We start from the raw sequence: 13,626 nt of genomic DNA on the forward strand, positions 1-13,626 counted from the left end.
ACCTTGGAATCCCACCCAGCCCGGATGTGTCTCCTGGGTTCTGGGACGGGCGCAGGCGACTGTATTTGCGCTGGTGGGAGGAGTTGCCCCCTTGGTTAAATCCGGAGGACACAGCTGCATGGTGCTTGCCCTCAGCCGTTTCTCTCTTCTTACTTTGAGAATAATCTCTTTTTTTTCTAGTTTCTCTTTTCTTAGGCATACTCCTTTGGAAACTTACTGGGCTCACTTTTACCCACTATGAGATGCTATCTGTCATGAGTAGTGCAAGGTTAGAGATAACCAGGTCCACATGCGCTTGTGTCTTTCTGTAGTGTGAGGCCTTTGTTGACGTTATTTCAGTCACAAAAGCCGGGAACTGCTGGTGCTTCCCGTCACTCGGGTAGTCCCAGCCGCGGGCACGCAGGCTCAAGCCACTCCTCACGTCAGTCAATGTTGTAAACCATAGTAATAGTATACCTAATCAATACATAAATGTTATAAACACTCCACAACAAACAAAGTAACATTTAATATCAAGAGAAAAAGGGAGATAGGAGGAAACGCTAATGAACCAGTCCGGTGGGGAGTGAAGCAGACACCGGGAGCCCTGGGCTGGGCGGGGTGGTCCGTGGTCTTACGAGGAGGACTCAGGTGGCAGAGCCTGCGGGGCAGATGCCAAGTTCTTATCACAAGTGACTGCGAGGCGGCAGCAGCTGAGGCAGAGTCCTCCCATGAGAACTGAGTGCTTTTTGTATCCTTACCTGGTTGGATACTGTCTTATTTTTTTTTATTTGTTTATTAAGCAAATTACCTTATCTTTGTTGGCAAAGTGCCCTATGAAATGTAAAACAAAGTCTTTTTCTAAGATGGAGTTTATTATGTCAACAGTGCTCTATATACTATATATAAAAACTAAACTTTAAAAATGTTGCTGACACGAAAATTGAGAGAAGCCTACGTTTGTGCAGAAGATGGGCAGGTAGAAGGTTCCAGTGGTGAGGGGTGCTGACCTGGAGCAGCCGCGGTGGGGCCATGTGGCTGGAAGCAGGGCAGTGAGCAGTGCTCAGCCTGTCGCGAGTGTGTAGGAAGAGAGCTTTGTTGAAATATAACTTACATATCATAAAATCACCCACTTAAACAATTTGATGAGTTTTATTATATTTACCAAGCTACACAACATCACCACAATCTAATTTTAAAACATTTTCATCACCCTCAAATGAAACCCCATGCCCAGTACCAGGCCCTCCCAAGTGCTTGTCATCACCCTCAAATGAAACCCCGTGCCCAGTACCAGGTGCTCCCAAGCCCTGTCCCCAGCTCCCCTCCCGTCATGCCCCAGCCCAGCCCTGGGCAGCCGCTAATGCACCTTCTGTTGCCCGCAGATTTGCCCATGTGGACGCTTCTCGTGGATGGAGTCAAGCAGCCTGGGGCTTTGCGACTGGCTCTGCCACTTGGCGGGGTCACCCCGCATTTCCCTGGTGACTAAGGGTGCTCTGCGTCCTCTCCTGGGCTTGTTGGCCATTTGCAGGTCTCTAGAGAAATTCCGCCTTGTCTTTTCTATTTTTGAGTTTGAATCATTCTGTATATATTCCAGGTACAATCTCTAATTGTTTATGATTGGCATCTGATCACGGATGCTCCATGTAGGGAATGGCTCTGCCATGAAAGCCCAAGAACCCTGAGTGTGTCCACGTGGGCCATACAGGGAAGGCCTGGTCCATGGTGATCTCTGTCTGGGAGGGACTCAGAAGCCTCCCAGAGCCCCGAGGGCTGTGGCCTGTGAGGTGCTGCCCTGTGCCATGGCCCATCCATCTCCCTCCCCAGAGGGTGCCATGAGGCTGTTTCTCATCGCCTCTGGGTTCTGATGAGCTGTGGCGCCTCCTGCCCTGCCCTGCCCTGCCCCACCATCGCCGCCCTCAGAACAGAGTGCAGGCTGTAAACCGCTTAGTGGTGGCCTGGATTGGCCTGCAGCAGTTTGCGTGGTGTCACCCTGCCCTTCTGTTTTCATGTATTTTAATTTATTTGCTGCTTAATCTGAGCAAAGGAAATGCCGCCTCTCTCTGTATCGACCAAACCCACCATGCCTTTCTCTTCCCACGGGTGAGTCTTGCTTTCCCGAGCTGTACGGGTCCCAAGCCGATGCCAGGCAGTGGCCAGGAGTCCTTCCCCACTCTCCCTGCCCTCTGAAAGAGCAAATGAAGGGAATCCTTGAACCTCTGGGAAGCTGTAGCCCTTTTGTAAATGTGCAGCCCTGTGGCGGATGGGGGTCCCAGGAAAGGCCCAGGGCTTTGTCTGCAGAAACAGCTTTTCCTGTGCTCTTTTGGGTAACTGGTCCTTCCTCAACACTGTCGATAGCAGCTGTGGTGCTGGGCTCCATGCAGCCTGCAGAACAGGGTGTTTTTAGTCGTGGTGCCCTCTGTGTGGCAGCTGCCAACGCCCCGCGTGCGTGAGTGGCTATCTGCATCTGTGGGTGACGCGCATCACGGGGTGTGGAGAGGTGCACCTGTGCGGGATTTCCACGCCACCTCCACCCTCCCCCCTCCACCCCACCTCGTGCCTTCCCAGGGAAGTCCTGCCTGTGCCTCTGCTGCCTTGGGAAGAGAAGGGGTCCTGGAGGAACTCACAGAGCAGTGGAAGGCATCAAAGAACCTCAGCTCCTCAAACACAGTGCCTGCTGCCTCCCTGCTTCCTGTCCACCTCACGGGGAACTACGAATTCCCTCCTGTGTCTGGCAGAGAGAGAACCTGGCTAAGCATTGCGGCCGAAGGTTGCAGCCTTCTAGGAAATGTCCAATGCAAAGGATAGACTGCAGGCTATTTTGATTTTACTCATTTTTTAACAGAACTTTTATGAAAGCAAATTTTACTTGGGTCTGGTGCTAGGATTTTTCTTTACTTGTCACATCAGCTGATGCCTCCCAGGTTTCGTAAGTCATCTGTTCTAAACTGGAAGCCAGGTGTCTTACATCAAAGCTTCCGGTATCTCCAGTTGCAGAAATTAGAAGAGGGTGGTTGAGGACCATGTCTTCCTGGGTGACGCCCTTGAGAAGATGTCAAGCCTGGGCCCTGTTTATTATATTTGGAGAAATGGGAGACGATGATACTTTAGAGGAACACAGATCCCATTCCAGCAACTATTTTAATCAGGGACTCTCAGGGGAGGGTGAGATTCCAACTTACAAATTGCAAATGTGCGATGTGCTGCACCCACTCACAAAAGACGTGTACCAGATCACAGTTGCAGCTCATTTCAAGGTAAAGCAGCCCTGAAAGACATGCAGAACCAGAGCAGTTGCAAGACCCAGACTGAGCAGACACGGGAGGCTTCGCGTTCCTGTGTTTGCACACACAGCCCGGACTGCATGGTGACTTACAGCGTATTTCTCATCCCAGGTCACAGTCTCAGAGTGTGAGAGCCCTGGGTCTCTGGGTCAGGTCTGAATGAACGCTCTTTCCTATGGGCCTTTTCCTATCACTGCCCTGTGTATGTCAGACTGGCTAAGCAACACACATGTCTACCGGCATCGGTGAAAAGCGTCGTTGGCGTGCGAGGCTGTGTGTGTGAGCAGCTCCTCCCACCTTCTCCCGTCACGGGAGCTGCAGAGTTGCAAGACCCTGGGGAATGGAGGCTTTGTTGTTCAGTGGGTCCCACTTCATCGGGGTAGGCGGCAAGGCCAGCTGCAGTGTGTGCCTCGGATGTGGCGTCTGAGGGACAGCGAGTGGGTTGCCCGCAGGGGCCTTGCTTGCACTGGCTTAGAGAGCTAACAGCGTTTGGTGTGACTCAGTTTATCGGTCTTTCCCTGCTTTGAGGCAGGCCCTTGATGTGCAGGTGAAGTACCCGTGGGCTGGCCGCGTAGCTTCTAGGTGTTTCTTCTTCCAGTGGGGTTGGCAGAACACGGCGTGAAGCTCTGCTGTGAAGATGCCGAAAACAGCGCCCCTCTCTGCTGAAGGGCTCGTTATCTGACTCTGCCTTAGCCCCGTCCTCTTCCTTCCTACCACACAGAGGGAGGCACGGGATGCACACAGGCGGGCTTCCACTCAGGGGGCCGCTGACACGAGGAGCCCCTCCCAGCAGCTTCACGGTGCTTTTGGCCCAGCAGCTGGGGGCCTCCAGGACATGCCTCCTCTACAGGGGTGTTAGGTAACTGCAGTCTTCTCCTCTCCTACTTACCATTGCCAGAATTTTTAAAAAGAAGGAGGCGAATACTTTCAAATGACTTATATAAAAATCTATGTTTTAAATTTATTTCTGTAAGAAAAAAATTGGTTGGTACAAATATAGCAAAAATGTTAACATTTGTGAAATCTGGGTGATTTCCTTACTCCAGTTTTCTGCACGTTTGAATTATTTCATAATGCCCCCCCCCCCCCGCCTGTGAGTGGGTGTATCTGGAGAGGTGTCATCCTTCCTGAAGAGGGACAGTGGCTGAGCCACTTGTGACCAGGGAAACCCAGCCCACACCTCCATGGCCCTGGCGCAGGGCGGGCGCGACTTAGTTCACGACAACCTAGTTTCTGCCCCCAGTTCCAACTTGGGGTCAGCCAGAGAACAGCAAGTACGCCCCCGTCCCCTTCTCCCCTTGCCAGCCCCACAGGCTGCTGTGCCTCCCGGGCGTGAACCCGCGCCCGTCAGGCCCACAGCTGCCCTCCCAGCCCTCTTCCCCGGACTCCTTCCCGCCTCCCTGGCCCGGCTGGAGTCCCTGGGAGCCCGTGGAGGCGGCTGACCTGCAGGCTCGGAGTCCGTGGCTGCTGCTGCTTGTTCCAGTGGCCGTCGTTTGTTTCCACAGGGATTCATGTTGACATCTGTTACTCGTCCTCAAGTGAGCCCGTCTGCATGAAGGCACACCTCGGGGCTGCTGAGTCAGCCACATCCTTGACAGTTCCCCACAGCCCCTCTACTGTGTCCTGTGTGTGAGCAAAAGCGCAGGCCAGATCCCAGACCCTCCTTCCATCCCCAGACTGGGCGCATTGGAGCAAATTCCTCCACGCTGCCTGCTCCGTCCTCTCCCTTGTCCTGTTCCTTTCCATGCTTTATTAATGGGGAAATGTGGGGAGGGTCAGAGGGCCAGTGAGGCCAGTGCTGCCCCTCAAAAGGCAGGTGTCTGTGCTGCGTGACGCTGAACGCTGCCTAAACCATCTGGATAATTGATCGGGTGTGAGTTTGCACGCTGTGCTCCGGCCTGCCTGGCGATGGTTCTGGGTTTGGTGTCGCGCTCTGTCAAGTAGGAAGTGATAGTAAATTCTATTTTATTTATTTATTTTTTTGAGACAGAGTCTCAATCTGTCGTCCAGGCTGAAATGCAGTGGCACTGTCCTGGCTCACTGCAACCTCCACCTCCCAGGTTCAAGCCATTCTCCTTGCCTCAGCCTCCCAGGTAGCTGGGACTACAGGCATGTGCCACCACTCCTGCCTAATTTTTGTATTTTTAGTAGAGACGAGGTTTTGCCATATTGGCCAGGCTGGTCTCAAACTCCTGACCTCAGGTGATCCACCCACCTTGGCCTCCCAAAGTGCTGGGATTACAGGCTTGAGCCCCGGCGACCAGCCGAGATGACTTGTCGGGTGAGAGGCTCCAGCTCCTGGCCTGGGATTAATATCTGACCAAATGCTGTGGTGCATACTGAGAGTGTCGCATCGTAGATCTTCTGAAATGCAGCGTCTCGCCCCTTGAGCCTCTCTGCACCGCAGGTTTGGAGTTCATGCTCCTGTGGCAGTGGCCTCAGGGGTGTTTGCTCCTTGGGGAAATTTTCCTCGACCACTGAACACAGGTCCTGGGCACCTGTCAGAAAGCCACACTGCCAGGTACCACCAAGCTCAGGCGCTGGCACCTGTCAGAAAGCCACACTGCCAGGCATGTGCACAAAGACTGTGTGTTTTCAGGCAGCAGTGGATCAATCCCAAATGTCAAAACTATCTTTAAAAAAATAACTAAGGCTGGGCATGGTGGCTCATGCCCGTAATCCCAGCACTTTGGAATGCTGAGGCGGGCAAATCACCTGAGGTCAGGAGTTTGAGACCAGCCTGGCCAACACGGTGAAACCCAGTCTCTACTAAAAATACAAAAATTAGCCAGGTGTGGTGGCATACACCTGTAATCCCAGCTACTTGGGAGGCTGAGGCAGGAGAATGGCTTGAACCCGGGAGGCGGAGGTTGCAGTGTGCCGAGATCACGCCATTGCACTCCAGCCTGGGGGACAAGAGCAAGACTTCGTCTCAAAAAATATATATAATAACATAATAATTAAGGGAAGGAGCCACGGAGGCTGCCCAGGTAGCTGCATTGATGCAATTTGTGGTGACATTTTCTCTGAGGCTGCTGTGCTGTGCGGTTACAGCTGCCCCTCTGCGAAGCCCCCTCCTGCTGGAAGGTGGGTGGGAAGGCTGCCGGAAGGCTGCCAGGATGCTGTGCCGTGCCGGGTCCTGAGCACGCATATTAGGAGAAGGGATGTGAGACTTCCTCCCCCGTGGGCTCCATGCAGCCGGGAAGCCCTGCCGCTCCCTCCCCATGCGCTCCCCACACGCCGCTCACCGTGCCTTTCTCCCCCAACGCCAGATGTGGAATTCCTCTCGGAGGTGCTCTTATGGCACCCTGCACGGAGAGGCCTGGGCCTGGCCCCGAAGAAGGCACAGCCCATGTGCGGGCGCCTCTGTCTGGAAGGCATGCTGGGTCCATTTTCCTGTTTCCCCAACCCTGTGGCACTCCTTCCTGTTCCTTCTTCTACAGTCTTCCGTGTGAATCGTGGAAATGAGTCAGATGGGCATGTTTAGCATCATACCACACATACCTTTTGCAAAAATGTATTTTTTAGCGGCCAGGTGAGCAGCTGATGTGGTGGACAGAAAGCTCACCACAGGCCCCAAGGCCTTGCGGCCTCCATGTGCCTCTCATCAGTGTGTGAGGTGCAGTAGGCGCAGGTTTGCTGAGCTCAGCGGCTCTGTGAGAGGAGGTTGTCCAGGTCAGCGGCTTCGAAAGCCCCGGCACACTCCAGCTCCCATGCAGTTATGCTGTGTAGGAAATGGCAACAGGGCCAAAACCTTGTAACTCTTCAGAGTTGGACGTAAAACACTGAGGTAGCTAGAAATACATTCTAAGTTGAGGTAATTTGGGGCATGGTGGCATGCCTGCAATCTCAGTGCTTTGGGAGGCTGCATAGGGAGCATTGCATGAGCCCAGGAGTTCAAGGCTACGGTGCACTGTAATTGTCCCTGTGAACAGCCGCTGGAGTGAGTAGCCACTGGAGTGAGTAGCCGCTGGAGTGAGGAGTAGCCACTGGAGTGAGGAGTAGCCGCTGGAGCGAGGAGTAGCCGCTGGAGCGAGGAGTAGCCGCTGGAGTGAGGAGTAGCCGCTGGAGTGAGGAGTAGCCGCTGTGCTTCAGCTGGGACAGGGCAGCAATACCCCATCTTTAAAAAAAGTAATTAATTATTGTTTAAAAGGAAATAGTTTTCACTTCTTCGGAGATTTTCAGGAAGAGCCTTATATCTAAGTTGCTAGAATTTACACAGAAGACTGAAACAGAGAAGCACTTCTGACATCTAGGAATGACTTTTCCTGCCAGGCGCGGTGGCTCATGCCTGTCCTCCCAGCACTTTGGGAGGCTGAGGCGGGCGGATCACCTGAGGTCAGGAGTTCGAGGCTAGCCTGGCCAACACACCATTTCTACTAAAAATACAAAATTAGCTGGACGTGGTGGCGCTTGCCTGTAATCCTACCTACTAGGGAGGCTGAGGCAGGAGAATTGCTTAAACCTGGAAGCGGTGGTTGCAGTGAGCCGAGATTTTGCCATTGCACTCCAGCCTGGGTGATGAGAGCAAAACTCTGTCTCATTAAAAAGAAAAAAAAAAAAAAGAATGACTTTTTCCTTTAAGGTAGTAAAGAAAATCACTTGAGTCATTAAAGCATTAAACCAAAGGCAAGCTGAAAATCAGAGCAAGTTTGATGGTGGTAGTTGTACAGATGAGTGATATCTCTTGATGCCAAGATGACTGTTAGGTTTCTAGAATGAGAAAGTGTGGAAATAATGATCTCGTTTGCAAACCATGCATGCCTTTCATTTGGCAAAAATATTTATAACATTTTTACTGAGGTATAATTCACGTACCGTAAAATCCTCCCTTTTAAAGCATGCAATCCGTTGGTTCCAACTGGAAAATATTCAAAGTCGTGCACCCACTACCACCCTCCAACCCAGAAGGTTTTCATCCCCCAGTCAGAGGCTGTCGGCAGCCACCACCGCCCTCCAACCCAGAAGGTTTTCATCCCCCGGGCAGGGGCCATCAGCAGCCATTTGCCCAGCCCCTGGCAGCCCCCGTCTCTGCGTTCGCCTTTTCTGGGCATTTCCTCAGAATGGACTCACAACATGGTGTTGCTTCAGACGCGGGATGCTTTCTGTCCCCACACATGTTGCTGTGGGTGTCGGCGCTTCCTTCCTTTCCGTGTATCCCTTCATCAGTGGACGCGCGTTTGGAGGCTGCCATCTTTGTCTTCCATGAACAGCGCAGCCGTGAACCTTCTCGCCAAATTTTTTGTGCCCCTCCAGGAGTCGCTCGAGATGTTTCCTTTGGTCGGTTTGTGTCCTATGGTCAGTCCCATCAGCACAGGGTAGATTTTTACTTCAGCTGGAACTTGATGCCAGCCCTCCAGGGGACTTGCCACGTGGCTTTCTCGATGCAGTTTGGACAATGGATTGTTAATGAGTCATTAGGAAACCTGTTACTTGACATAGACAGTTTGGTGCCTGGTTTCAGCTTTGCTTTGCTGATGGAAGCCTCTAGCCGTGGGTGGGTTCTGCTGCGAGGGGTTGCACAGGGCTGGCTGAGCCGTGTGGCTGATCGTGTCTGGGAACGCGGAGAGAGAGAGGCTGGGGTCTCCATCCTCCTGCCCTGGAGAGCTTCCCGACTACCCGTGTCTTTGCTCTGAATCCTGAAAACAGCCCCGTGTGATGTGACCCCGTCTTTTGTTTGTTTGTTTGTTTGAGACGGAGCCTCGCTCTGTCATCCAAGCTGGAGAGCAGAGGCGCCATCTTGTCACTGCAACCTCCACCTCCGGGTTCAAGTGATTCTCCTGCCTCAGCCTCCCAAGCAGGTAGCACTACAGGTGCCCACATGCCCGGCTAATTTTTGTATTTTTTTTTTCAGTAGAGATGGAGTTTCACCTTGTTAGCCAGGCTGGTCTTGAACTCCTGGCCACAAGCGCTCCGCCTGCCTTCGCCTCCCAAAGTGCTGGGATTACAGGCATGAGCCACCATGCCCGGCAGGGACCCCGTTTTGTCTATGTCCCCGTTTATGCACAGTATGTCTGGCCCTGGATTCAAGACCGGTGAGGTTCAGAAGTTACACGATTGAGGCTCCTGAGTTTGTTTTCGTTGCTAACTGTACAGAGAACCAGAATCCTAGGGCTGGGAGGACCACAAAGGTTGAGCCTTCTAATCCCTTCATGTGGCTGCTGACAACATTTGACGGACGCGTGGTGTGAGGCAGCCGCAGCCACAGAGCCAGTGAGCAGCAGGGACCGGGCGCCCTGTCCCCAGGCTGCTGTTAGTGACGGTGTCTGCATCCTCTGGGGGTCCAGCGTGTTGTCGGCTCTGTTCCTTTAGCCACAGAGCCAGTGAGCAGCAGGGACCGGGCGCCCTGTCCCCAGGCCGCTGTTTGTGACGGTGTCTGCATCCTCTGGGGGTCCAGCGTGTTTTCGGCTCTGTTCCTTTTGGACAGTTTAGTCTTCCTAGAATTTGAACATGTGTGGGCTGCTCTGTCTATGGAGTAGCCGCTCTTTTATTCATTTGCTTTCTTAATAAACTTGCTTTCACTTTGCAAAAAAAAAAAAAAGAATTTGAACATTTGTGGAGAATACAACACAAAGAGCTCCCTTTGGTTTGAAGTGTGAACCCGAAGAGACACGTATGTTTCCGACCTTCCTGATGCCCTGGGTGAAGGCGTCTAAGTGACCTCATGGCCTCAGGTCCTTTCCTGTTCCAATCTGGTGTCTGTTATGCTGACGAGGCCATCAGGCAAGGCCGCCCACTTGCCAGGCAAGGCCCACTGCATGTTGGCAGGCAGCCTGTTTTCTGAAGCCATGGCACAGACAAGAATACTCATTCCTACTTGTGTCGGGTTAAACGCCGCTACACTGTTGGGCTGTATCTGAGTTGTTTTTGATGTAATTATTTAATGAGAAACGTCTGCTCGCCGGTGTTGAGACTATGGAGTGGACTTCATCCATTCATCCTGATCGTTCCTCCATGAGACAGGGTCCCTTTGTTGCTGGCTGGAAGCGGCCGGGAAGCGTGGGCTCGCTGTGGCATGGGCAATGCCACACGGCTCCAGGGAAGCGTTCAGCTTTCCAAACCAGTGTCTGGGCTCGTGGCCACTCCTGAAATTCGGTTGCCGTCTTTGAAGCTTCGAAGAAAGTTTCTAGGATTTTCACTTTTGTATTAAAAGATATCTGTATGCTTTTCTCTCTTTTTCTGGTTCACTTATATTCTTATTCAGTGCAATTTCCTGATTTCACGAGAATGAGAAGCATCTATTTGGCTATGTTCTGTGAAAACAAAGGAGCCAGGGACTTTGCTTAGCCTTTATAGGCAGCAGTTTATTTACGAAGCTCGTAGGATGCTTTTAAAGTCCACATCCCTGTGGTTTGTTGGCTTCACCACAAAATAGAGACAGCAGGGAAGGCCCCCGTCAGGCAGGGAGACCCAGTCCTGGAGGAGGAGGGCCCGTCCTCGTGGGGAGGGGCAGCCAGGCTGTGGCATGGTCAGGGCAGTGGGGCTGTGCTGCCCACCTGGCTTTGAGTCCAGGATGACGGTTACTGCATGGCCAGCAGGCTCGCGGGGAGGCCACGACCCAAGGTCGCGCTGAGGAAAACTGCGTCTGGCTCATTTGAGGGTGGAGTGTTCCTCCCTGGCCTGGTGGCTGCCTTGTGTACGTCTGTCCCCAGGAGCGTGGAAGCCTCGGCTCCCCGTGGAAACACCGGTTGATAGTCTCAGCCGAACATCTCTGAAAACACAGTTGGGGCACATGGGGACTGCTGTGGTCTCTTTCCGTTATTTTACTTAGACTTTTCTGCAAAGCTGAGTCCTAATAAAAGAAATTGCAGGTGAATTACCGATGGAATTTATTAAAGCAAATGTGCAGACATCCACACAGCTCCTGTCCGGGACGTTCTGGGTGGGACAGTGTGGAAAGGCTTCCTCTGAGAGGTTGGTAGGGGAGCAGAGGAGCTGATGACATCAACAAGTCCAAAAACAGCCCCATGAGGTTTATAAACAAGAGCACCACGCAGACAGGGACTTCAGACTGTTCAGACCCTGCCTGCCTTTTTTGGCTTTAAAAAACGAGAGTTCCCTGAAGCACCGAGGGGCAGCCCACACAGAGAGGAGTTGGCCCTGAGCATTTACAAGTGTCTGTGCTGGGCCGGGCCCCTGGCCTTGTTCTGTTCCCGTTGCCTCATTTCATGCTCCAGGACCCTGAGAAAGTGCTGGTGTCCCCCTCATGGGTGAGAAGCTCAGCAGGAAACTGTCCCCGTGCCTGCAGTGAGGAGTGGCCCAGCAGCCAAGGGTCAGCCCTTCGACGGCAGTGCCCGCTCGTCCTTCCCGTCCCACTGCACCAGCATTCCCCTCATGGAGGAGGCTTCCGTCTCCTCTTCAGCTGTGTTTCTCATGCCCCAGAAAGGCTGATGTCTTGCAGTTCCTACAGCGAACTGGGGCGTGGGACGAGAGCCACACGCTAAGGCCACGTATTCTGAGGTGGGCTCAGGGCCATGGCCAGGGCTGCGTATTCAGATGTGGCGTTTGGATTTCCCGTTACGAGCTAAAGTATTTTTGTGGTTTTAGTGCTGACATCAAATGGCCCGCCTGAGTGTTGTTGAAATATTTCCTGTCAGAGCTGTTTCCTTAACTCCTCCAAATACAGTGTTCTGAGTAATACAGAGATGGTCAGGCCCAAGTCATCTTTGCAGGAGAGCCTTCCTGTTCCTGAGCAGACACCCAGCAGGGTTGAGCAACTCTTACCCATCTGCAGATGCAGGGCCGGTGACCCCACAGTGGGGCAAGAGCCTGGAGAGTTCTTGGCTTTGCCCAGGAAGGAGTTCAAGGGCAAGCAGGAGGCGGAAGAAACAGCTTCATTGAAGAGGCTACAGCTCCCTGACTGCCCCTGCAGAGCGGGGCTGCCCCGTAGGCGGAGAGGAGTAGCTCATGGCAGATTTAACTGCATGCAGATTAAGGGGTGGTTTATGCAGAAATTTCTAGGAGAAGGATGTAACTTGTAGGCGATCGGGTCATTGCCATGGAAAGGGGCTGCAGCTCCTGGCCGTTGCCATGGCAATGGTAAACTGACAGGCACACCGCGGGCATGTCTTATGGAAAGCTGCCTCTGCCCCAGCCCTGTTTTCACCAGTCCTCAATCTGGTCCGGTGTCCAAGCCCCACCTCTGGAGTCGAGTCCCGCCTTCTACCCCAGTATCATAGTTTTTCTTTCCTCTTCCATTAAACACCTTTCCCAACATCACTGTCTCTTCTGTTTTGGAAGCCTTACGATTTGGCCACACGTTCTGTTCTTTTTTTTTTTTGAGACAGAGTTTTGCTCTGTCACCCAGGCTGGAGTGCAGTGGTGCTATCTCGCCATTCTCCTGCCTCAGCCTCCTGAGTAGCTGGGACTACAGGCGCCTGCCACCACGCCCGGCTAATTTTTTGTATTTTTTAGTAGAGATGGGGTTTCACCGTGTTAGCCAGGATGGTCTCCATCTCCTGACCTCATGATCCGCCCATCTCGGCCTCCCAAAGTGCTGGGATTACAGGCATGAGCCGCTGCGCCCGGCCGCGTTCTGTTCTTATGTACACGCCCCGAGCTGTTTCCACTGGCAGTCAGCTTTGAAGTTCACTGTGTGGCTCTCACAGGAGCGCAGACCCTCCTGGTGCTCACCAGAAGACCTTGGCCCATGAGGGCTGCGTAAGACAGGGTGGCTCGGGCCTGGGGTGCTTGGCCCCAGGTCTCCCTGCAGCCCTGAACGATGCTCTCAGCAGCAGGTACAGGTCTCCGTTCCGACGAACGTGCCTCAAGGCAACACTCTGGGCAAGAGCTTTTGATGCGGGTTCTGAGGCAGCTGCCTAACACTGCTCTCCTTTCCGCAGTGTGCAGGAGAAGAGAATTGGGTGGACAGCAGGACCATCTACGTGGGACACAGGGAGCCACCTCCGGGTGCAGAGGCCTACATCCCACAGAGATACCCAGACAACAGGATCGTCTCGTCCAAGGTAACTTGGCTTGGGTCTGAGTGTCCATAATGTGTCTAAAAAGCAGCTGCCGGGGTGTGTTAGTGCTTCTCGGTTTCAAAGAGCAGCTCTGCTCCTGGCCCTGCTGTCACGGCCACCAGCCACCCCCAGCAAGGGCTTCGGATCAGGACCTCACCGAGGGCGCTACTCTCTCCCTCTCGGTGACTGCCTACAGGAGGCTTTCCACCTGCCCAGGGCTCACAGCGCAGTGTCTCCATTCTCGGGTGACCGTGTCACAGAGGCAGTGCAGGTCTGAAGTCCAGGATCCAAACCCTACCCAGGTCCCACTTCTGAGGCGCCTGGCCATGTGCTTGTTGTGGGCCACCCTGGCCAGAGTCTCAGTGCCAGTAAGGTAGAAACGATACCAGCCACCCCGGAGA

General features: G+C 53.3%; 1 protein-coding gene across 11 annotated transcripts in view; it reads left to right on the plus strand.

The window, feature by feature from the left end:
• Positions 1–13,626, plus strand: part of ATP11A (ATPase phospholipid transporting 11A) — a 195,153-nt gene that overhangs the window by 82,546 nt on the left and 98,981 nt on the right. For all 11 annotated transcript variants that reach the window (XM_063595878.1, XM_034937026.3, XM_034937025.3 and 8 more), the window contains exon 2: positions 13,106–13,228. In XM_063595878.1, the coding sequence (XP_063451948.1) occupies positions 13,106–13,228 (123 nt within the window). The remainder of the gene's footprint in view (positions 1–13,105; positions 13,229–13,626) is intronic.

This window comes from Pan paniscus, chromosome 14 (assembly GCF_029289425.2).
Source record: "Pan paniscus chromosome 14, NHGRI_mPanPan1-v2.0_pri, whole genome shotgun sequence".
NCBI lineage: Eukaryota > Metazoa > Chordata > Mammalia > Primates > Hominidae > Pan > Pan paniscus.